Source organism: Schistocerca gregaria, chromosome 9 (genome assembly GCF_023897955.1).
Source record: "Schistocerca gregaria isolate iqSchGreg1 chromosome 9, iqSchGreg1.2, whole genome shotgun sequence".
Classification (NCBI taxonomy): Eukaryota; Metazoa; Arthropoda; class Insecta; order Orthoptera; family Acrididae; genus Schistocerca; species Schistocerca gregaria.
Window position 1 is genome coordinate 130,134,390 of NC_064928.1, and position 26,585 is coordinate 130,160,974.

The 26,585-nt window shown below is 45.7% G+C and overlaps 1 protein-coding gene across 1 annotated transcript in view; it reads right to left on the bottom strand.

Moving 5' to 3' along the window:
* Nucleotides 1-5,236, bottom strand: part of LOC126292204 (esterase FE4-like) — a 120,556-nt gene extending 115,320 nt beyond the window's left edge. Inside the window, exon 1 of the mRNA XM_049986056.1 lies at nucleotides 5,005-5,236. Within this exon, the coding sequence (XP_049842013.1) occupies nucleotides 5,005-5,154 (150 nt within the window). The 5' untranslated portion in view covers nucleotides 5,155-5,236. The remainder of the gene's footprint in view (nucleotides 1-5,004) is intronic.
* Nucleotides 5,237-26,585: the final 21,349 nt, after the last annotated feature.

Genomic DNA, 26,585 nt, shown 5'->3' on the forward strand with positions numbered 1-26,585 from the left:
TAGCCGATGTTTGGCTAGTGTCTGCACCACATAAACAAACCATCCTAGAGTGTCATCCCGAGACACAAGCAACTTTACACGTCGTCTACAGGCCGTCATTAAGATGCGTTGAGTAGTGCTTTCAGGAAAATGATACTCCTTTGAACATCTCATTGCAATAACCATTTCATCACTAAACATCCTGTCAATTACCTACTGCAGGTTGCATCCACCCTTAAGGCTTTGAGCGTTTCTAGCTGAAACACCCTACAGACGAGGGTTCCAACTTTAATAGTGGCAGCACGTACAAAACAGACGTGTTTCAAAGTTTTACTGACCTTCAAAGTAGTCACCAGCATTGTGTATAACCCATTGTCTGCGATGTGGAAGTCGTAGGATACTCTTAGCAGTGCCAGTTCGAGCGGCGCGGTCTATTGCCCGACGAATTTGTAGCAGTTCTGAAGCGAATGTCGTGAAGTGTTTCCTTCAGTTTAGAAATCGAGTTGAACTCACGAGGGCCGACCGGGGTGGCCGAGTGGTTCTAGCGCTACAGTTTGGAACCGCGCGACCGTACGGTCGCAGGTTCGAATCCTGCCTCGGTCATGGATGAGATGTCCTTAGGTTAGTTAGGTTTAAGTAGTTCTAAGTTCTAGGGCACTGATGACCTTAGAAGTGGTCCCATAGTGCTCAGAGCCATTTGAACCATTTTTTGAACTCACGAGGGCGTAAGTCAGGCGAGTGCAGTAGGTGGTATAGCACTTAGCAGCCCCGACCGACAAATCAGTAACAGCTTGCACTGTACGTGCTTGAGCATTGTCCTGCAAAATGATGGTCAGGTCCTGTAGAAAGTGTCAACAATTCTGTCTCTATGCTGTTCATTTTTGGAGCACAACCTACGACCAGCTTAGAAGTGATGACACTTTCTGCAGGACCTGACCATCATTTTTCAGGACAATGCTCAAGCACGTACAGTGCAAGCTGTTAGTGATCTGTTTGACTGATCGAGCTGCTAAGTGCTACACCACTTATTGCACTCCCCTGACGTAAGCCCTCGTAAGTTCAACTCGATTTCTAAACTGAAGGAAACACTTCACGGCATTCGCTTCAGAACTGCTACAAATTCGTCAGGCAATAGACCGCGTCGCTCGAACTGTTAACACAACTGGCACTGCTAAGAGTATCCTACGACTTCCACATCGCTGGCAACGGGTTATACACAATGCTTGTCACTACTCTGAAGGTCAGTAAAACTTTGAAACAAGTATCTATTTTGTACAAGCTGTAAATAAATAGTTGCCACTATTAAGTTCCAATCCTCGTATGCGTATCTGAGATCTCCATAGGCCTTTGACATCCCGGAAATCGTCATTTTGGTGCCTCTCTTTCGCCAGGTCCCACAGTTTCTCTTACCGTCCTGTCCTTCTTCCCAGTTAATGGCGTTAAAAGCGTTAGCAGGTTCAGTTATATTTCTCAGTTGATCCTGCAGTATTTGTACCTATCACTTGGACAAACATTTGCATCACACAGGGTACATCGGCCATAACGAGTAAAACTTCATTGTCCAAGCTGCACGTATTCGAAAGACAAGCTGATGATTCAGCTGTGTGGAGGCGATGGGAATTAGTGTAATTCCCGAACGGAGAAACTCTCATTCTACGACAGAGCGAGCTCAAATCAAACTTTCTGTCAGATTAACCCTCGCAATTACAAGAGGTGGCGGGATGAGGGAGATACTTCATGCCCACTTATTGAAAATATTGTAATGTGGTGAGTTACATTGTATTTTACAGTTTTGAAAAACATGTTTCCCGAATGAAAAATGCTCCTATCACAGCACAAGAAAGGCAAATACGTCCTTGGCAGACTTAGGGATGTAAAAGAAGGGAACAAGCTTTTCGAAATGTCTGGCAGTGTCAAAGATGTCTATGTCAAAATATTTTGCCATATTTGGAATTTTTTACTTCTTACTATTAGCACTCATGTCATGTAGACTCATGTAAGAAAAAAAACCAAATAATTGAAAATGGTTCAAATGACTCTGAGCACTACGGCACTCAACTTCTGAGGTCATCAGTCCCCTAGAACTTAGAACTACTCAATCCTAACTAACCTAATGACATCACACACATCCATGCCCGAGGCAAGATTCGAGCCTGCAACCGTAGCGGTCTCGCGGTTCCAGACTGTAGCGCCTAGAACCGCACGGCCACTCCGACCGGCAAGCCAAAAGAGGTAGGACGCTCATATGCATAGGACATGGACATTAGTGAATTCATCACCCCAGTGTCTTCTCTCCCATCAGCTTCATGTCCTGACTCAAGTTTCTCTGAGTTTATCCTTAACATGGATCTTATTTGAAACCTCTGTTCATGGTAGGTGCCTGGGCAAAGGTAACGCACCGTATGACTGACTGCAGGAAGCTCAACAGACTCTTACTGAGCAGTGTAGCGACTCACAACAGCCTAAGATCGAAATAAAACATCTCTCAATTATATCTGTATAATGTCAAAATAAGTTTGCAGTAACCTACACTGCCCTTGGTCTGCGACTGTGAAAAGACGTCTGTACCCTTCACTAACACCAGCCATGTAAATAAACAATTCTCCATCTCAAGATTATGGTGTGAACCATCTAAACGCTTAGTGGGGAAACAAACAAGTGGCTGACGCAGGGAGTGTTTTATTTATATAGACAAAACGTGAAAAAAAACAGAATATTTGTCCTTTTAGCTGGAGGAAAGTGGATTTTTTTTAAAAAAAATCTCCTACAAAGCAGTAGATCTGAGAACACTGCTGTCAAGGCTCAACTTAACGCCGATCTAGATACCGTCTTTGGGATCGGTACATCAGCGCCACATACTGTGGCACCACGGTAGATGCAGAGTGTTCTGATATTCCTGTAACAGACTTCTACGGCTTTTAGAGAACACTGGACTCGCATTCGGGAGGACGACGGTTCAATCCCGCGTCCGGCCATCCTGATTTAGGTTTTCCGTGATTTCCGTAAATCACTCCAGGCAAATGCCAGGATGGTTCCTTTGAAATGACACGGTCGACTTCCTTCCCTAATCCGATGAGACCGATGACCTCGTAGTTTGGTCTCTTCCCTCAAAACAACCCAAACTTGTAGAGAGGCGTGAGCACATAATATTCTGAATAGGAATGCATGTCAGAAAAGTCATCCAGCGACTTTGCAGAGCGTCAGTCACAGGTGCCGGCGCTTGAAAATATTTGTACATACAGGGTGATTGCGTGATGATGTTACAAACTTTCAATGGCAACGAAAATAAGCGCTTGGCATCATTGGCCGGGAGGCCCCTTGCTGGGCATTTCTGGCCGCCTTGGTGCAGGTCTTATTACATTCGACGCCACATTGGGCGACCTGCGCCACGCATGGGGATCTACATCTACATACATACTCCGCAATCCACCATACAGTGCGTCATGGATGGTACCTAGTACCACAAGTAGCATCTCCCTGTTCCACTCCCAAACAGAACGAGGGAAAAATGACTGCCTATATGCCTTTGTACAAACCCTAATTCTTATCTTATCTTTGTGGTCTTTCAACGAAATGTAAGTTGGCCGCAGTAAAATTCTACTGCAGTCAGCCTCAAATGATGGTTCTCTAAATTTCCTCAGAAGCGATTCACGAAAAGAACGCCTCCTTTCCTCTAGAGACTCCCACCCGAGTTCCTGAAGCATTTCCGTAACATTCGCGTGATGATCAAACCTACTAGTAACAAATCTAGCAGCCCGCCTTTGAATTGCTTCTATGTCCTCCCTCAAACCGACCTGATAGGGATCCCAAACGCTCGATCAGTACTCAAGAATTGGTCGTATTAGTGTTTTATAAGCGGTCTCCTTTACAGATGAACCACATCTTCCCAAAAATTCTACCAATGAACCGAAGACGACTATCCGCCTTCCCCACACCTGCCATTACATGCTTGTCCCACTTCATATCGCTCTGCAGTGTTACGCTCAATACGCCGGGATTCGAACGCGGTACCGTAGGAAGGTAATCCGTCAGGCTGACCACTCAGCTATCGGAGCGGACACTTTCAAGGGTGATGGAGACGGATAAATACATCCGTTTGAGGTAAGGGTCTCTGTACCAGTAACAAAGGAGTCGAAAGTAATTCTGATACCTCTAACAGTGGGATAGATGTGCTGGTAATGTTGTTACTAAGATTGTAATGTAGGGCAACTTTCTGAGGGCGCTGGTATGGACAAGCACAAGAAAAAATGTCCTGTAAACATGGGCCCTAAGATGCATAACTGTGGAGCTATGAGTACCTGTTCATCTTCGCTACTGTGAAACACATCTCTACGGAACAAGTGCTCGTAAGGCTTAAGGTGTGCAGTTTAGAGCCCATGTTTGCTAGATATTTTTTTTTGCTTTGGTTCACGCTACCATCTCTGAAAGGTGCATAGCCTACATTCTTAGCAGCAACAGTACCGGTACACGTGTTTCATTGTTAGAGGTATCACCATGAATCTCGGCTGTAGCCGTAGACTCGTTCGTTTCCCGTACAGGCACCCTTTCCTCAAATTGATACATTTATCCATCTCGATCATGAAAGTTTGTAATATTATCACAGAATCACCCTGTATATACATACATTTACAGGTGGTGGGACCTATAACTTTGGCGTTCTATAGCGTCACTGGATGACATTTCCGAACATGGGCTCCTATTCAAAATATTATGTACTCACTCCCCTCTACAAGTCCTAAAGGTTTGAAACGGGAATTTCCGAACGCCTTGCAGATCCTCCTCATGTGCCAGCTATTTCGTTGTTATTCTTGCGTGAGTGACACCATAAGGCACTGTGAAGCATTGAAAGTGTTGACTGTGGTCGACAATCACCGCAGTTCTTGTTTCAAATATCATCGGACAGTCGCATTCTGGCTGGGTGTACTGATGTTACGTTTGCTTCAACGTATTACAGAGATCACTGACGTCCATTCCCCACTCTGCTTCTACGCCACTCTCGTCTACATAATTTGGACGGGCACTCACCTTGAAGCGGAGCGGTCCGACCGGTGGAGCCGCGTAGGGGATTCCCTGGAAGCAGCAGTAGGGGAACCCCCACACTGTGCGCCGGCGGCGGCCGAGCAGCTCGCCCTGCGAGATGCGCACCTTCACTGTTTCTTGCCCCGCACCTGCCATGCTCGCTGCTGCTTCTAGCGCTACTGCTGAATTGCGTCGCCTAGAAAGCGAGGCAGGCGGTCAGCGGCAGGCGGCTACGTAACCGATGGACTCGCGCGGTGGAAGGATAAGATAACGGCATACTGTACCTCCGCTAGTGACGAGGCAGAAACGGCCGCAGCTAGTAAAGTGGCACCTGTCCTCTGTGACGGATGACGTCAAACGCAATGACGAGCATTTTCGTGATGTGGAAATGCGGTATTTTCCACTGTTCGGTCGCTGCAGGCCGCGTTTCCCAGCGCGCCGCTGCACAGTACCTACACTGAAGAGTCAAAGAAACTGGTACAACTGCCGAATATCGTTTAGGGCCCCCACGAGCATGCAGAAGTGCCACAACACGACGTGTCATGGACCCGACTAACGTCTGAAGTAGTGCGCGGAGGGAAATGACACCATGAATCGTGCAGGGCTGTCCATAAATCCGTGCGACGACGACGGGGTGGAGATCTCTTCTGAACAGCCCGTTGCAAGGCAGATATGCTCAATAATGTTTGGTGGCTAACGGAAGTGTTTAAACTCAGATGAGCGTTCCTGGAGCCACTCTGTAGCAATTCTGGACGTGTGGGGTGTCGAATTGTCCTGCTGGTCCGTCAGAGTTAACAATGGACAGGAATGGATGCAGGTGAATCAGACAGGATGCTTACGTACGTCTCACCTGTCAGCGTCACATATGGGCGTATCAGGGGTCCCATATCACTCCAACTGCACACGCCCCTCGCCATTATGGAGCCTCCACGAGCTTGAACAGTCCCCTGCTGACATGCAGGAGCCATGGATTCAAGAGGTTGTTTCCATACCTGTACACGTCCATCCGCTAGATACTATTTTAAACGAGACTAGTTCGACCTGGAAAGTGATTAAAAGTCCAATGTCGGCGTTGGTGGGCCCAGGAGAGGCATAAAGCTTTGTGTTGTGCGCTCACCAAGGGTACACGAGTGGGCCTTTGGCTCCAAAAGCCCATATCGATGATGTTTGAATTGTTCGCACACTGACACTTATGGATGGCCCAGTGTTGAAATCTGCAGCAATTTGCAAAGGGTTGCACTTCTTTCACGTTGAACGATTGTCTTCAGTCGTCTTTGACCTCGTTGTTGCAGGATCTTTTTTCAGCCGCAGCGATCTCGGAGATCTGGTCTTAAACCGGATTCCTGATATTCAAGTGACACTCGTGAAATGGTCTTATGGGGAGACCACCACTTCATCGTAACCTCGGAAATGCTGTGTCCCAACGCTCCTGCGTCGACTGTAACACCACGTTCAAACTCACTTAAATCTTGATAACCTGCCATTGTAGAAGCAGCAACCGATCTAACAACTGCGCCAGACACTTGTTATCTAGGCGACGCCGACGACAGCGCAGTATTCTGCCTGTCTGGTTATCTCTGTATTTGAATACGCATGTTTATACCAGATGTTTTGGCGCTTCAGTGTATATCCATGATGTTCACAATGGATGAAACTCTTTCTCAATCTATTTTAAATAATCATATATGAAGGCTTGATAGTGGCACCAAAGTTAGTGTTTTCTGTCACTGACGAATAAGACAGGAAATGAAACTGAGTGTAGCAAAGCAAAAGTTGAAATACTTAACTCCGTTTGCAAATGTTTCTTTTACAAAGGAAAACACAGGAGAATTGGCCCGACATAATCGTCACTGAAAAGGAGTATGAAATAAGTATTAGTGTTGCTGAGAAGCAGCTGAAATCTTTGAAACTGAAGCTCCAGCGCCCTATGGAATCCCTGTCTGATTCTACACTGAATTTGCAGCTGAGTTAACCCCTCTTCTAACTATAATCCATCGTAGATCACTTGAACAGACAACTGTGCCCAGTTCTTTGAAAAACACTCGTCTACAAGAAGGATAGTGATCCACAATACTTAGAACATTTCCTGAGCTCAGACATAACGAGGTATCTCGAACAAACTGACGTCCTCCAATGCAGCAAATTTGGATTCCGAAAACATCGATCATGCGAAACCCAAGTCACTTTTCTCACATGACGTAATGAGAGCTTCGGATCAAGGCAGTTAGGAAGATGCAGTATTTCTTGATTTTTAAAAAAAACCTTGGCTCAGTAACAAATCCTCGCTTATTGTCAAAAGTACGATCATATGGTGTGTTTAGCGAAAGTTGTGACTGCACTGAGGCTTTTTTGGTAGGGAGGACGCAGCATGTTATCTTGGATGGAGATTCATCGTCAGTGGTAAAAGTAACTTCGGGAGTGTCCCAGGGAAGTGTGTTAGAATCCTCGCTGTTCGTGTTGTTAAGTTTGTAAGGGTATGGAATGGAATGATCACATTCGCCCAGTCGTTCGTAGAGTAGGTGATAGACTTCAGTTTATGGGTAGAACAATCGGGAAAAGTTTAATTAGTCTACAATGAAGATTGCTTATATATCACTCATGCATATTTCTCAAGTGTGTGGGACCCTTACCAAATAGGACTAACAGGGAATATTGAACGTATACACAAAAGAGCTGCAAGAAACAGCCATAGGTGTGTTTGACCTGCAGGAGAGTGACTGCTCAAGAAACTAAACTGACAGGCTCTTGAGGACAGACGTAAACAAACCGTAGACAGTTTACTAACAAAGTTTCAATAACTGGCTTTAAATGATGGCTCTAGGTATATACTACAACTCCCTTCGTATCGATCACGTAAGGGTCGTGAGGACAAGATTACAGCAATTACAGCATTCAGAGACATGTAAACAATCATTCTTCCCTCGCTCTATACGTGAATGGGACGAGAAGAAATCCTAATAACTGGAACGCTGGGAAGTATCCTCTCCCATGAATTTCACACTGCTTTGCATTGTGTAGGTATACATTTAGATGTAGATGTAGAATCTACTCCGTTAAAAACCCGATAATTCCGCATCTTACAGCCTCACCTCACTACATAACGATGAACTAATTATCTTTTCGTTATTGCCAATAGTTATTTTCCTCTTTCAAATTTAGATATCACTGGTCGACAATGTTTTCTTACGAACAATGTGAATGGTGTAGTTTGATAAGCCGAAAATAGTGAGTTCGAAAATGAAGTCAGGTTTGTGCTATTGAGCTCAGTTCGTTCTACCCTCCATCTCTCGAAATCCTTGAAATGCTGCACAAAGTTTATTCTTTTGTGGTTTAACTGAAATACTGTTGAGATTCAGTTACTGAAAAATAATCGAAATACGAGTATGTACAAGAAAGTATCATATCTGCTGCTTAGGAATATACCACCAGGTACGCCAAAAGTGCCAGTATTGTTTGTTTATGCATAGTGTGAGTGCCTGAACAGCTTTAGTTGATCTGGAATCTTCTGTTTCTTGTTTTTTAGATGAACAGGAAGTTAGCAATTATATTAAATGCCACAGTGAATTAAGTTTTCGTTAGATGTTAATAGTGCAGCTTTTCAGGATAAGTTGCTGTTTAAATTGATTTATAAATGTGTTCCCAGTGGCTAGTGGTTATTGATCTGAACTTGTGTGTTGGCTTTGGCAGAGATTTCTGAAACATTTAAACTATTGGTGAAACAAGAAAGGCGTTCGTGAAATTGATGTTGTTAATGTGTTAATGTTTCTTGCATCTGACACCGAACTGTTTCAGGTAAGTATTTACTCAAGTGTTATTTAAGTATAAGCACAGACGATAATTGATTGTTATTACAAAATTAATATGTAACAATTCCACGTTTGTACTGGAACCGGGTGGATGTATAATAACAGCTGGGTTTCAGAAAGGTTGTCTGTCTTTCAAACCCGGAACTATCAAAGTTCATTATCAAAGGGAAACTACGATTCATTTGTGTTTAATTTTTAACCTAATGTCAGCTTCTGTAATCATTGTTTTAAACATTGGTGTTACTACCATTAAATGGTTTTTTAAAAATACTCTGGTTGTTAAGCATGGTGTTTCACCAGTTGTTAAGCTACTATCAACCCTTTAGATGTTGATGTAAATTACTTGTGAGCCTGGTTTTTACAGTTTTGAGTATTCGAACTGTTTCTGTTTACGAAACATTTTGTGGCGTAACTATAGATGTTTAAGCAATCAATTGCTTGAGTTCAATTTAAATTTAGAGAGTGGAAGATATTTTGCTAATAAGTTCTAAGAAGCGTCGTGTTCAAGATATTGCGATTTGTTACCTATTTCAAAAGTTGTTATTTAAATAAATGTAAAAATTTCTATAATTTGTAAGTCAACTCAGATATAGTCTTCCATTCTATTGCCAAATACCGCCGTGTGGGAAATGAATGTGGTTTAGTGCCACTGACCATGTGTCACATTTGATTGTGTGGTGGTAGTTGTCAGTTGCAAATCACTTACTATTCATTTACTTGCTCATAGATCTAGTTAGATCCCATATAGAAGAATATCCTTCAGCGATGCAGAATGGGTCTAGGTATACATTAACAAAAGAGAAGGTGATTACAGCAACCTGATAAAGTAATGTATTCCCAAAAAAACTGTGACTACAGTGCTCGATGCAAGTTATGTCGGCTGTTGTGGAAGTCAGCACCGACGCAAATAACGCAGGAGACAAGTTGCGGTGGCCAGTGGCAGGAATCCAAAACAATCTGTACATAACACTTGCAGGTTAATAGTAGACTATGTTTCCAAAAAGGAAAGAAACATAAATTAATCTCTCACTTTGAAATTGCTTCCTGTTCCTCCTACTTCCGCTTACTTTTACACATTATTGGTACTCGCAGAACGCAGGCTAAGTGTTACTCAGTACTGATGCTCTCAAAGTCTGCGACAGAACCGGGCCGACTGGGTGCGCTGAACTCTGTCTTCTTGGAGATGTGGCGCTACCTGTTCTCTTCATTGGAGTGCGGGTCGCCGCATTCTTGATGCCGTTTCGCGGCGATGCTCTGACCGCACACGAGTCACACTTACAGCATCAAAATTTAATCGACTAAATCTGTAATACTGGTGCTGCTATGAATAAAGCCTCAATTTTACTGGGTAGCTGCTGCTGGCTACCTTGATATTTTCAAATAAACTGTTCCTCTTTATCCTTAAATATACTACTTCCCATGCAATGTTTGTAACAAATGAATCTTGTCTAAATATTCAGATAATTTGTAGAAAGAGTGGTTCACATGGCATGTTTTGAATCTTCTTTTGAACTGATAGATGTTCTTAATTTCATGTTTTATGTTAGATCTGGACCAGTTCAACACATAACCATCAGAGAAATTTACAACATTCTGAAGCATGTATAGACAGGGAATGTCTGCAGGAAAATTATTTTTGTGTGTAGCATTGTGAATGTTTGCATCAGTTCACTAGAAACTGATTTTTATTACACTGTTCGACAAGGGTTCTATATCTGATATTAAAATGTGTGCTTCTGAACCAATTTACAATGGGAAATTCAAATATGTAAACAAAATATGGATAGTACATTCAAAACATTCCACGTGAGCCACTGAGCCACGTGAGCCACTGAGCTGTCGCCGTTCGAGTTAATGAGCTATTGCAGGTGGTCTTAATGACATAGCTGAGGTGGGGGATAACCCAATGACAACCGAATTTTCCCACCTGCTGGTGTACACGAAATTGTCACGTTCCATCACTACTGGATGTAACAAACTACCCGTATTTCTCTACAACGTCCCCGTGTCTGCCATGAATATATACACTACTGGCCATTAAAATTGCTACACAACGAAGATGACATGCTACAGACGCGAAATTTCACCGACAGGAAGAAGATGCAGTGATATGCAAATGATTAGCTTTTTAGAGCAATCACACAAGGATGACGCCGGTGGCGACACCTAAAACGTACTTACATGAGGAAAGTTTCCAACCGATTTCTCACACACAAACAGAAGTTCCCCGGTGTTACCTGGTGAAACGTTGTTGTGATGCCTCGTGTAAGGAGGAGAAATGCATACCACCACGTTTCCGACTTTGATAAAGGTCCGATTGTAGTCTAAGGCGATAGCGGTTTATCGTATCGCTACATTGCTGCTCGCGTTTGTCGAGATCCAATGACTGTTAGCTGTGGTGTCACCGCTAGACACCACACATGCTAGGTGGTAGCCTTTAAATCGGCCGCGGTCCGGTAGTATACGTCGGATCCGCGTGTCGCCACTATCAGTGACTGCAGACCGAGCGCCGCCGCACGGCAGGTCTAGAGAGACTTCCTAGCACTCACCCCAGTTGTACAGCCGACTTTGCTAGCGATGGTTCACTGACAAATTACGCTCTCATTTGCCGAGACGATAGTTAGCATAGCCTTCAGCTACGTTATTTGCTACGACCTAGCAAGGCGCCATGATCAGTTTCTATTGATATTGTAAATTATGTACCGTCACGAGCGATGTCCATCATTAATGCATTTACGTGAAGTATTCCACCAGCTACGTCCATTTTTCTCAATTCTAATTCCCTTGTCATGTTCCAGACCTCACGCCAGCCTGAGTGAGCTAAAACGCGTGCATTTCGGCCTCCTTTGGTAACACGGTTGGCTCTCCTGCCAACCACAACATTGGCGACGAGAGTAAAAGTGTTCTTATCTAAATTGCCCTGATTTACTTATGTAATGGCTTCGCCACAATCTCCAGATGTAGTGTTCGAATTTTATCGCTTACGGAATCAGCAGACGCAGGCTTTACTGGACGCCCTTGGACAGCCCGTCCAGGGTCAACGTGAAATGCAAAACGATGCGGCAGCCGCCGCTTCACCGCTAACGCAGCCACAACACGCTGTTGCACCCACTTTTCGACCTTTTGATGCTGCGCTGGAAAGCTGGACGGAGTAGTCCCGCCAATTTGGATTCCATCTCGGCGCCTACAGAATTCAAGGTAACGAGCGGCAGCCTTTTTTGTTGTCCTCAGTAGGCGTGACCACGTACCGTGTGATAGTCAAATTATTTCCCCGACGCGACGTAGCATCTCTGTCCTACGAAGAAATTTTGTCTGCATTAGATGCATATTTCAAAGACTCAGTCGCTCTTGTCGTCAGCAGGGCAATAAACGTTTTGTAGACTTGGACGTTAACGGCAAAGTGATACCATTCCAGCTCGATACCGGAGCTGCAGTTTCCCTGATCAATCAAGACACTTACAAACTGCTGGGAACACCTCCGTTGCGTGCCGCAAATGTTCAATTAACTAGCTATTCAGGACAAAAGATCCCTGTGTTAGGACAGTGCAGCCTTCTTGCAACATACAAAGGACAAACAAAACTTGTGTCATTTTCCGTCCTTCGTTCTTCTTCTGCAGTGAACTTGTTTGGTTTCTATTTATTTCAGTTGTTTAACTTGTCTATAGTAAATCAGGTCCTCTCAGTGAACCAGACGGTGCCTACAGACAGGGTTTCTCGTCTGTGTGTAGAATTTGCAGACATTTTTGCACCGGGCCTCGGTTGCGCTAAGAACTATAAAGCACATTTGGAACTGAAAGTCAACGCGCAACCGAAATTTTTCAGAGCGCGCAATGTTCCCCACGCATTGCGTGACGAGGTCGCAAAAACATTACACGATTTGGAATCACAAGGTGTAATTGAACGTGTGCAGGCTTCTCTCAGGGCGTCACCCTTAGTAATTTTGCCGAAACCTTCCGGAATGTTGAGACTTGGTGTGGACTTCAAGGCAACAGTGAGTCCACAACTAGTGATTGCAACTTTTCCTTTACCCCGCCCGGAAGATCTTTTTGACAAACTGTGCCCGGGTAAATATTTTTCGAAGTTGGACATAGCAGATGCATACTTGCAAATACCGGTGGACGACGAATCCCAGTGCGTTTTGGTGGTTAACACGCATCTTGGTTTGTATCGATTCAAACGACTGCCATTCGGGTGTGAATCCGCCCCTGCATTGTTTCAGCAATATCTATAAACTGTTTGTGCGTCGGTCCCTACTGCAGCTAATTATCTGGACGATATTGTGATCTCTGGAAAGACGGAAGAAGAACATTTGGCCAATCTCAGAACATTATTTCAGATCTTGCGACAAAATGGTCTTCGCTTGCGGAAGGACAAATGTGTGTTTTTTGCTCGGGATTTGCCATACGTGGGACATGTACTCAATGCCCAAGGCATACATCCCAGTCCAACGCACCTTCGTGCCATACAAGACTTGCCTCCGCCACAGAATTTGAAGCAGCTCCAGAGTGTGCTGGGAAAAATAAATTATTACCATCGCTATATGCCGCAAGCCTCTTCCATTTCAGCTCCGCTTCATCGCTTACGCCGTAAAGGTGTTCCGTTCGTCTGGACGACGGAATGCGAACGCGCCTTTCGCCAGTTGAAATCGGCGTTGCTTTCCAATACTTGCCTTACGCCATTCGATCCCCAGAAACCCCTTTTGTTGAAGGTGGATGCATCGGATTTCGGAATCGGTGCTGTGCTTGCGCACAAAGATGGATCGCACGATCGCCCTATTGCCTTAGCCTCCAAATTGCTCACGTCTGTGCAAAGGAATTATTCACAGATCGAGAAAGAAGCATTGGCTCTCGTATTTGGTGTTACAAAGTTTCATGATTTCTTGTATGGTCGTCACTTTACCATAATAACAGACCACAAACCATTGACATCGCTTTTTCATCCGACCAAGCCTGTACCTCTACGTACAGCGCAGAAATTCATTCGCTGGTCTATTTTCCTCTCGCAGTACCGCTATGATATCTTGTATCGGTCCACTGCTAAGCACGGAAACGCCGATGCGTTGTCCCGCTTGCCTGTTGCTGAGGATAAGGCATTCGATTCCTCCGAACTTGCTTGCATGTTTATTGATGCGGAAACCGATGACGTGGTCGAATCGTTTCCGATTGATTTTCGTCGTGTAGCTACAGCCACAGCTGCCGAGCCTGTCCTTGCTCCCGTTCTGCGTTTTGTTGCTACGCAATGGCCCTTGTCAAAGTCACGGATCGGGGACCCGTTGGTTCGCCGATTTTTTGCTCACAAGGAGAGACTTTTTGTACGACGTGGTGTTTTGCTGTTGCGTTCTGACAATGGTCAGTCCAGGGTCGTGGTACCACGTTCGTTACAGTCCTCTGTCTTACAGCTTCTCCACCAAGGACATTGGGGTATAGTGAGAACGAAACAACTTGCTCGTCAGCACTGTACTTGGTTCGGAATCGATGCCGCGATTACGAATATGTGCTCTTCTTGCATGGTGTGTGCCCAACAACAATCAGCACCACCGCGGAACTTTGTTTGCATGGCCAAAAGCCACTTCCCCTTGGCAACGCTTACACATCGATTTTGCTGGTCCATTCTGGAATGCTCGATGGTTGGTTGTGGTAGATTCATTCAGTAATTTTCCTTTTGTTGTCCGGATGTCTTCCACGGCGTCATCTGCCACCATCCACGCGTTATCCACTATCTTTTGCATTGATGGTCTTCCACAGACTATCGTTTCCGACAATGGCCCACAATTCTTGTCCGCAGAATTTCAGTCATTCTGCAAGACCAATGGTATTCAACATGTGACGTCCGCGCCGTTTTCGCCACAGTCAAACGGTGCCGCTGAACGATTGTTCAGGACTTTCAAGCACAGATGTTGAAGTTGAAAGAGTCGCATTCTCGGAAGGACGCATTGTTGCTCTTTTTGGCCTCGTATCGCTGTCGGCTCCGAGATGGTCGCTCGCCGGCTGAGTTGCTCCACGGTCGTCATCATCGAACCTTGATGTCTTTGCTACATCCGCCGCATCAGGTTCCTGTGCAGCGGCAGAAACCTGCTTTTGCTCCCGTCGGCGTTGTCTACTATCGCCACTATCGAGGTACACGGCGTTGGCTCGAAGGGCGCATTCTTCGCTGCCTCGGACGCGCTATGTATCTGGTTTTGGGGGCCTCTGGTGAGGTGCGTCGGCATCTCAATCAGCTGCGCCTCTGTTGTCGCACTGGATCTGCCGCTCGCCGTCTGCTTTCAGCGACGGTGCCGTCAGGTCAGCGCCCTGGGGACCCATCTACTGGCTCGCCTCAGCTCCAGGTGTTACCGACGCTGCCTTCCATTTTGCCCCATGGCGACGCGCCGCCGCCGCCGCCGCCGCCGCCGCCTGTTCTCCCGCCGGCGACGCCCGCAGTGGATGCGTCGCTGCAGCCGCCGGGCGCCACCCTGGGTCACGCGCCGCCGATCGCTTCCCGTGACCAGTTGTCCTCCGACATGGACCTCTTGCCCGCTCCTGACCATATGTCGTCTTCGCCCGTCGGGTCCCCCCTCCGGATGGAGGTCGACCCTTCGGCCCCTCCTTTCTCTCTACGGGCGCATAAACCGCATGTTGGCGTGCACCATGGAGCAGGTTTCCAGGCGTTTCCTAGCTCCCCGTAGTCCGAATGGCAGGGTGCGAGTGGCACAGCCTCGCCTGTTGTTAGGCTCCCCACCTCGTCGCATACGTCAACATGCGGTCCTCCCCGCGGCGGGCGGATGCCTTATGCCACAACCGTACGCCGATTTGCGGGGGAGGAATGTGGTGTCGCCGCGGCACCACACTTGCTAGGTGGTAGCCTTTAAATCGGCCGCGGTCCGGTAGTATACTTCGGATCCGCGTGTCGCCACTATAAATGATTGCAGACCGAGCGCCGCCACACGGCAGGTCTAGAGAGACTTCCTAGCACTCGCCCCAGTTGTACAGCCGACTTTGCTAGCGATGGTTCATTTACAAATTACGCTCTCATTTGCTGAGACTATAGTTAGCATAGCCTTCAGCTACGTTATTTGCTACAACCTAGCAAGGCACCATGACCAGTTACTATTGATATTGTAAATTATGTACCGTCACAAGCGATGTCCACCATTAATGCATTTAAGTTAAGTATTCCACCAGCTACGTCCGTTTTTCTCAATTCTAATTCCCTTGTCATGTTCCAGACCTCACGCCAGCCTGCGTGAGCTAAAACCCGTGCGTTTCGGCCTCCTTTGGCAACACGGTTGACTCTCCTGCCAACCACAACATTGGCGACGAGAGTAAAAGCTTATCTAAATTGCCCTGATTTACTTGTGTAATTGCTTCGCCACAATCCCCAGATGTACTGTTCGACTGATGTGTAACAGTAAGGTCTTTGAAGGTCATCGAAGGTCACAAAGGTAGCATGCACGTCCAATTACAGAAGCTGTTCGAAGTGATGACCATTGGTATCAGTGTAGTGCTGCAATCTCCTTATCATGGATTGAATGATATTTCTTATCACTTCGGCACTTATCGAAGCACTTTATAAACAATGTCTTCTACGAACCCCTACAAGGAAAAATGCAGAGGCGCCAAGTTTGGCGAACGAGCCGGCCACGACACATCTCCGCGTCCAATATAACGATTTGGGAATTGGATTCGCCTCGATAGCCGCTATCAAAAAATAAATACCGAACTACAGCGTCCGATAAAAAAAATGACCATATCTCTGATGCGACCCCACCCAGCTACAAAAAACCAACGACATTTTATGGTCCCCGTTGACCCATGCAACTTCTCTCCCAGAAACTTTTCAGCTCTTATCATACTTTCGGAGCTATTCTACGTGGCAATAGATCGTGACTCACGTTGTATATGTAATTCCTAAACATCAGAAAATTGAAGACCTCTCTAAACTTCGTCGTGAATTATGTGATTTGCTGTAATGCTGGTAATAAAATGACTAGAAATTGCTAGTTAAACAATTATTGTAACTTGCTTATTATGAAAGTATGACATTTCGACGCAACTACGCAGTGAGGATCCATAAGAAATGCAATGTCAACGGTACAATTTATTATAGTTAAATGTCAATTAATATCTACAATTAAAGCAATCTGTAGACGGTAGGATGCTAAGTAGGGTCGTATAAGAGTCTTGGTCAGGTTAGAGCAATGGATAGTGTCGTAGCTTGGTAAAGTAATGGCTGATGTCTTACTAGACTTCACGTTTTCTTTATTATTAGTTTCATAGAAGTATGTTCTGTAATGTTCAATGTTATGTAAATATATGTGCAGTCTTTCTGAGGAGTGAGTTTGTACGATTGGATTTATCTACTAGACCACTTGAAGTATCATCATATTTTCGTAAAATATCATCCACACAATCCCGAATATAGCAAGAGCAGGTAAGTGGAAAAATTATCGCACGGTCAGCTTAAAATCGCATGCATCAAGGTGCTGACAAGAATAACACAGAGAAGAGTGGAAAAGGAAACTGAGTATATGTTATGTGGCCGTCAGTTTAGCGTCAACAAAGGAAAAGGCACGAAAAGACAGTCAAGATGTTGTGATTTACCACGGCAGGAAGTCTGAGAAAAATGAAGACACTCTTATAGGATTTGTCGATTTAGAAAAAGTGTCAAGAGTGTAAAATAGAGTAACATGTTTGGAATTATCAGGAAAATAGAGGTAAGGTAGAATAAACAACATGTACAACAACCGAAAGACGACGATAAGAATGGAAAACCGAGAACGAATTTGTCCTATTAGAAAGCGTGTAAGACAGGACTACGATTTTTGACCCCTGCTGTTCAATCGCTACATCGAATATATATTGATGGACATGGAAGGGATGTGGAATGGGATAGAAATTCAGCATGAAGGGATATGAACGAGTAGATTCACTGATAGTGCCATGCTCAATGAAAATGAGAAAGATGTTGTTACATGGAACCAACAGTCTAATCAGCACACACTATGGACTGAGATAAACTGAAGAGAGACGAAAGTAATGAGGAGTAGCAGAAATGAAGTTGACGATAAAATTAACATTAAAATTGGGGACCACAAATGAGACAAACTGGTAGAGTTCTGCTACATTGGAAGCAACATAACACACGGCAGACGTTGCAAGAAAAACATAAAATGCAGAGTAGGACAGGCAAGGGGGGGGGGGGGGGCGTTCCTGGGCAAAAGAAGTCTACTAATATCAAACATCGGTCTAAATTAGAAGACGAAATCAAACTAGAACAGAGGAGAATAGAAGTGCCTGACGTATGATGGTGCAGAAGGATGTAGAAAATTAGGTTGATTGATAGCAAATGAGGACGTTCTCCGCAGAATAGTAAAGGAACAGAACATATGAAAACTTGTGACAAGAAGCAGAAGAGACAGAATAACAGGACACGTGATGAGGCATTCCAGGAACAACTTCCACTCTACTTGAAGCTGTAGAGGGTAAAAACTGTAGGAGAAGACAGAGACTGGAATATATCCAACAAATAATTGATGACGTTCGGTGCATGTACCACTGTTCAGATTATGAAGTTGGTTCCGGGTCGTAAGTCCACGACTCACAGTCCTGGAAAGGAACTGGTAACATACGCCGACTCTAAAGTAGAGATATGTCGGATAGACGTAGCACGACGATACCCAAGAGTGATAGATGTTTTCAGTAGAAATGTAACATGAAGACATTTGTTGCAGTAATAGTCCAGGCCGTAGCCATGTAGCATTATTTATTTATTGACTTAACCTGACGAGATTAGGGCGACGAGATCCTGTCGTAGAAACAACCACGCATTGCACGTATTTTAGGTTACATTCTTTAATATAAGCATTTTATGAACTACATTTAATACAGAACACCATTTAAAAACAGTGCAGGATAAAAGTGACGGTTTACATTCGTTTATGAGACGTCCATAGATTAAGACAAATTTTAAGAAATCAGACTTACTCCCAGGTGACAAACGTCATGGTTTATCTCCTAATTGCGGCCGGGATGGCCGAGCGGTTCTAGGCGCTAGAGTCTGGCGGGCGACCGCTACGGTCGCAAGTTGGAATCCTGCCTCGGTCATGGATGTGTGTGATGTCCTTAGGTTAGTTAGGTTTAAGTAGTTCTAAGTCTAGGCGACTGATGACCTCAGATGTTAAGTCCCATAGTGGTCAGAGCCATTTGAACCATTTTTGAACCTCCTAATGTCGTGTCGGACCTCCTTTTACCCCGTGTAGTACAGCAACTCTACGTGGCCTGGGCTCAAAAATACGTTGGAAGTCCCCCGCCGAAATACTGATCCACGCTGCCTCTACGGCCACACGTACTTGCGGAATTGTTGCCGATGCAGGATTTTGTGCAGGATCTGACCTCCTGATTACGCCCCACAAATATTCGATGGGATGCATGCCGGGCGATCTGGGTGGCCAAATCATTCGCTCTAATTGTCCAGAATGTTCTTCAAATCATTCACAAACAACTGCGGCCCGGTGACATGGCGCAATGTCATCCATAAAAACTCCATCGTTGTCTGGATATATTAAGACCATTAATTATCTGAAATGGTCTCCAGGTAGCCGAAAATAACCATTTCTAGTCAATGATCGTTTCAATTGGATCAGAGGATGCAATGAATTCCATGTGAAGAACAGCATTATGGATCAGCCACCAGCTTGCGCAGTGCCTTGTTGATAACCTGGGTCCATTCCTTCGTGGGGTCCGCGCCCAACTCGAACCCTGCCACAACCTCTTGCCAACTGAAATCGTGACTCATCTGACCAGTCCACGATTTTTCAGTCGTCTATGGTCCGACCGACACGGTCACGGGCCCGGGAGAGGTGCTTCAGGTCACGTTAAGCTGTTAGTAAAGGCACTCGCGTCGACCGTTTGCTGCTGTAGCTCCTTAACGCCACATTGCGCCGAACTGTCCTGAAGGATACGTTCATCGTACGTCCCACACTGATTTCTGCAGTTGTTTCACGCAGTATTGCTTGCCTGTTGGCACTGACAACTCTACACGAACTCCGCTGCTCTCGGTTGCTAAGTGAAGGCCGTCGGCCACTGCGTTGCCCGCCGTCAAGGCTAATGCCTGGAACACTCTTAACACTGCGACTCTCGGAATATTAAATTCCCTAGCGAATTGCGAAATGGAATGTCCCATGCGTCGAGGCTCCAAGTAACATTCCGTGTTCAAACTCTATTAAAACCCGTCGTGGGGCTATAATTATAACGTCGGAAGCCTTTTAACATGAATCACATGAATACAAATGATAGCTCCGCCAATGGACTGCCCTTTAACCCATGTGTACATGATACTACCGCCATATCGCTATCGCATGATTTACGTCACCTCAGTGTCAAGCTGTGAATGGACATCAGAGATGATTGGTGGATGGGGAGACAGACGAACTTGGTAAAACACAATTGACGAGGAGAGGGGAAAAGAAAGTCAGGTGACTGATTATGAAACCAAAACGGGAAGGATGGGAGCTGGGAGAAGATGGCAGTATTTTCTTTACTGTCTGACACAGGGAAACTGTAGTGTTGGCAGAATAGCCAACATCGTGTTACTAGAGGAGGCTGAAATGCACGCGTTTTAGCTCACGCAGTCTGGCGTGAGGAGGAATGAACCATACTGACGTGAGGTCTGGAACATGACACGGAATCAGTATTCAGAAAGCGGACGTAATTAGTTTGATACTTAATTTTAATCTCTTAATGATGAACGTCGCTCTTGACGGTACATGATTCACAATACTATCTGTTCAAAATACATTCTCGAAGATAGTAATTATGGTAACTGAATATGGCGCCTTGCTAGGTCGTAGCAAATGACGTAGCTGACTGCTAAACTGTCGTGAGTGTATGTGTGTGGTTTGAGGTTTTCGGGCGCTAAACGGCATGGTCATCAGCGCCCACTAAACTGTCGTCTCGGCAAATGAGAGCGTATGTAGGCAGTGAACCATCGCTAGCAAAGTCGGCTGGCCAATTGGGGCGAGTGCTAGGGAGTCTCTCTAGACTAAACCTGCCGTGTGGCGGCGCTCGGTCTGCAATCACTGATGGTGACGATACGCGGGTCCGACGTATATTAACAGACCGCGACCGATTTAAAGGCTACCACCTGGCAAGTATGGTGTCTGGCGGTGACAGCACAGAAACTAGCTGTATATGTTAATTTATGTCGAACCATTATGAGGGTGATGACGTGTTGGCTTGAGATCAGCTATATTAGGTATAGGCCTATTACCCAACAGTGTCATGTGGAAATTTTAGCGTCACCGAGACTCATACACGGATGTCCCACTGACTGCAAAGGTCGCCTTAGGCACTACTGCCAGCCGTACACATTTCCCAGATAGACCCAAACTCCCATATATCACACTGTCTACATCCTTACATCGCAGCACAGTGAATTCACCTTATACTCGCCTAGACAGGCAGACACGGACAACAACATTGGTCTGCATTCTTCGTTGCCTCGTTCTAACTGTTGCGTCAATCTGAATAAGGTTGTGAGCATTACGTGATGAATTTGCTGCATCACGATATAAGGATGTAGATAACGTGAGGTATGGAGATGTGAGTCAGTCCGCGGATCGTGTACAGATAGCAGAAGTGGTTAAGGTGACGACTTGCGATAAGCGTGAAATCCGGGTTCAAGTCCTATTCCGAAACAAGTTTTCATATATCGCTATAGGGGTGTCGATCTATACATAATACAGTTGATACCAACAAATTCGTAAACAGGAAATTAATTTCGAATGTATTTCGCACAGCTATGGGTCGTCAATTATGTACTTTTTTTCGGGCTTGCTTTTAAGCTTGAGGTTCTCCATAAAGGCAACAGGGCAGTGGGTTGTGTACAGTGTGCGGGGTAGCTGCTTCCAAAGGGGGACACCTGCCACAGAGGCGTTTGATGTTCTACGGATGGGCACAGCTAGGACACTAGACATGTGAGATCATGCGTTTCGACTCTAATTTTCAACTCGAAAACATTAAGGTACGACCACAAACCGCGCGAGGGAGTTTCTCTACATACTCTGCCTTCAATGCGATACGTTTTTAGCAACGATGAATGACTTGGCGGAAACCTTAGTTGCAGGAGTCGGCATTTTGGCTATTCAGGAAACTTTCCACCTGGAATGTTGTTGTTGTTGTTGTGGTCTTCAGTCCTGAGACTGGTTTGATGCAGCTCTCCATGCTACTTTATCCTGTGCAAGCTTCATCTCCCAGTATTTACTGCAACCTACATCCTTCTAAATCTGCTTAGTGTATTCATCTCTTGGTCTCCCTCTACGAGTTTTATCCTCCACGCTGCCTAAATTGGTAATCCCTTTATGCCTCAGAACATGTCCTACCAGCCGATCCCTTCTTCTAGTCAAGTTGTTCCACAATCTTCTCTTCTCCCCAATCCTATTCAGTACCTCCTCATTAGTTATATGATCTACCCATCTAATATTCAGCATTCTTCTGTAGCAGCACACTTCGAAAGCTTCTACTCTCTTCTTGTCCAAACTATTTATCGTCCATGGTTCACTTCCATACATGGCTACACTCCATACAAATACTTTCACCTGGAACATCATCTTGTAATGCTAGAAAAGCCTACCACACCATGCTCATTCCAGGAGAGGCGGAGATTATAATGGGTACCACGTCAAGAAAATTTGGGGGCTATGGCAATGTGTGCATGAGCTGGAGCGTTGTTGTGAAGCAGGAACTCCACTTTGGAGGTATTCACATGACGCTTTGTCTTGAGAGCATCGCTTAACCCCGTCAAGGAGATTATGGGAGTACACATTCCTTGGCAGTGTTCCATTATAATCTGACACCACCACACTGAGGCAGACACATAAATCACTCAGCATCACCTTGCCCAATTATGCTTGGGTCTTCACTGTTGTCAACGTATGTTCCTCTGTTGCTCTGCGCCTTTGTACCGGTCTCACAGTGTGGTATCGCCTATTGACTCCCCCCCACTGGCATTCTGCAGTTGGTAACGGAATTTAATATTTCCTTTAGGCGCCAATAGCGATTCCACACAACTGGACAGACTGCTGCGTCACACCTCCAGCGGCTCCGTATCACGAGCGCCCTCTGCCGCCACAACGTAGGATGGTCGGGGACAGCCGTCCAGTCCACTCCCAGTTGGAGCCTCTTCGTCAAGGGTCACTACACTGACACCGCATAGTAGCCTCGACCATGTTGACACTGATATCTTGCTGCATTATTTCTAATGCGTCTTCGTTCTCTTCCAGAGATAGAACTAAACCTTCTGCTTTCTGTCTTAACTTGTACACTAATCATTTCCACTGCTGTCCAGCTTTCCTATGGCGACAGTTGCCACCCAACTCTATAGTCCACCTCCCCTTACCACTGTTTGCGAAGATATACACAACATATAACGAAAAGCCCAGCATTAGACCTTCGTGACCTGGCAGATAATGAAATCAGCTGGATTGGTAATGTCACCACTCAAAAGCCAGCAACACCTCTGGAATTGTCTCAGTTCGAATGGATGTCAGCTGTTGTGGAATCCAGTGTCTCACGCGGATTCGTGACAGATTTTTCTCTTTCGCCACTGTTGCTTCGATAGTGATACACATGTCTTTGAGCACCAGGGTCTCCACTCTTGATGCGATACCGAGGTCATCATATTGAATGGTCTGCTACTTTGTTGTCGACTTGACTGAACACACCGACAGCGTGTGCCGCCTGAACATTGCGTCATACTGTGTCACACGGTCCTGCACTGTCGCCGTTCACATGCAGAAACTCAGCGTGGAGTACTGCAGCGTTGTTGTCCTTCAATGCAGGAAACGAAATCCTGAACGATCCTGTACAGGGTGCCCATAATTTATATTTACAGCTTGAGACTTTAATACTTTCAAAACTTGCTAGGTGGTAGCTTTTAAATCGGCTGCGGTCCGTTAGTATACGTCGGACCCACGTATCGCCACCATCAGTGATTGCAGACCGAGCGCCGCCACACGGCAGGTCTAATCTAGAGAGACTCCCTAGCACTCGCCCCAGTTGTACAGCCGACTTTGCTAGCGATGGTTCACTGTCTACATGCGCTCTCATTTGCCGAGACGACAGTTTAGTGGGCGCTGCTGACCATGCCGTTTAGCGCCCGAAAACCTCAAACCACACACATACACTCACGACAGTTTAGCACTCAGCTACGTCATTTGCGACGACCTAGCAAGGCGCCATATTCAGTTACCATAATTACTATCTTCAAGAATGTATTTTGAACAGATAGTATTGTGAATCATGTACCGTCAAGAGCGACGTTCATCATTAAGAGATTAAAATTAAGTATCAAACTAATTACGTCCGCTTTCTGAATACTGATTCCGTGTCATGTCCCAGACCTGGCGACAGTATAATTCTTCCCTCCTCACGCCAGCCTGCGTGAGCTAAAACGCGCGCATTTCGGCCTCCACTCGTAACACGCTGTTGGCTCTTCTGTTAACACAAAAATATCAGCAGGTGATTTTTAACATGTGAAAGATAATTGAAAAATTTTGTTTCCTCATTCATACACATCCACTTGTGCGACCTTAGCGGCACAGATAATATCTGCTTGGAATGCCATTTCTCTCGTAACCTTCGTTCGGTACACCAGATCCCTCATGAAACGCACAGCCAGGAGTCTAGTGGTGTGAAGTCAGGGGATCGTGGCGGACATCGAATTGGGACATCTCGTCCAAAACCATCTTTCGTCTAGAAATTAATGGATATTTAGAGGCTATTAGATTGGTGTCCTCCATCATGTTCGAATATGAATCAGGTTACAGGGGTTCCAATTGTAACACAGCAAACTCTTGTAAAACGTCCAGATAATGACCGCCGTTGACGGCAGACTCGTTGAAAAAGAATGGACCAATGATGCAATTGTGCATTAGTCCGCACCATATATTCATCTTGGGGCTCTATTCTTCCATTTGATGTGCAGCATGAGGGTGCTGTGAACCCCATATACGAAACTGAATAGTTTACAGGATTGAAACCTTGCCCCATCTGAGAAACAAGTCTTTTCCAAAAAGTCATTGCTATCGTTAGTCTTGCTTAGCACATCCACTGCAGCCTGTTCATGCTGAGGCCTTAATGCCTGAAGCAGCTGCACATCTGACGCTAGAGATTGTGCACTGTCGATCGTCTCGTTTCCACCTCTCTGGGCCGGCCGTTGTGGCCGAGCGGTTCTAGACGCTTCAGTCTGGAACCACGCGACGTTCGCAGGTTCGAATCCTGACTCGGGCATTGAAGTGTGTGATGTTCTTAGGTTAGGTTTAAGTGGTTCTACGTCTAGGGAAATGATGACCTCAGCTGTTGAGTCCCATAGTGCCATTTGAACCATTTTGAACCACCTCTGTGGCGGCCGTACGCGTCGATTTTGTCGAGCTCTTTGCAGCCACCTGCCGTGCACAGTCCACGTTGGCGGCTGATACAGATGGGCGACTCGCAGCCTTTTTATGGGGACCACTACCTGTCTCCATAAACGACGTGGTGGTGGTTGGTTGCCCCCCATACCGTGTTCGAAAGTTTCGCTGCGCTTGGGTGTCGGACGTCGTCTGTGTGAACCACTCCACACACTGATCTTTCTCGTGTAGCGTCCACATTATGTCAGGTTTTCGGGGTCACTTCTGCGCCAAAATTGCATCACCTGGAAGATGAGTTATTTTATAACATGATGGAGACCACTTATTAGTATCTAGTATAGTTTTGTAATTGTTTAAGTCTTTAACTGTAAAGATAATTTATGCACACCCCGGGCTATAACATTGGGATGCTCTAAGAGATTCTCCGACGCAATGATTCCAGACATGCAGCTGCAGGCATGAAGAAATTAATTACCTGGCCCTATTTTTGCAAGGTGATAATTAAACTGCACAACTTTGGCACTGAGAGACGATTATTCTGCATCGAAAGTCATTGTTTTCTGATGAAGTAAGCAAAAGCAGCGTACAAATTTGGGTGGAGGAATTTATATGTAAGCGTCCAATTCGTCGAGCTTGTGCAAGTAACACGAATTTCAGCTTCAGATTTCCGTAGCATTGTTCGAAATCCTTGCACATAGCTCGGTTGACGTTTCTCGCTGGCTCCTAATTACCAAGCCAGGAGAAAATTCCAAAGGTGAGCACTGATTGCCGACGACCAACATCAAGGAAAACTGCTATTTCCTCTCTGATTAGTAGCAACTGCAGACGTATCCCTTAGAGGATGTATCATTTGAATGCGTAGTGTCTGTTCCTTCGAAAGAACAGACGCCACGTAGATCCCATAGCTGTAACACACTGTATGAAACTTGAACGAGGATCCCTGCTGTCAGCTGCAACAGGCCATTAAGCGGAATCATCGGCGACGAGTGAAAATGCGTACCCGACCAGGATTCGAACCTGGGGTCCCCTGCTTACTACGCACGTGGGGTAACCTCTGCGTTGTGGGAGACACGGCGCTGTAGTAACTGCACGAACTGGTAAACAGTTTTGCTCGTCAGCACTGATTCCGCTTAATGTCCTGCTGCAGCTTACAGCAGGGATCTCCCTTCAATTTGCGTGTAGTGAATGTACCGTATTTCTGTCTCAGATAGCTGCTAAAGGCCAATAAATGGAAATGCCGTGTGCTTAGGGCTTCCCGTAGGCCTGGTGCAGGTCTTTCGAGTTGACGCCACTTCCACGACTTTCGTATCGATGGGGATGAAATGATGATGAGAAGGACAACAACCAGTAGCCGAGCGGAGGAAATCTCCGACGCAGCCGGGAATCGAACCCGGGCC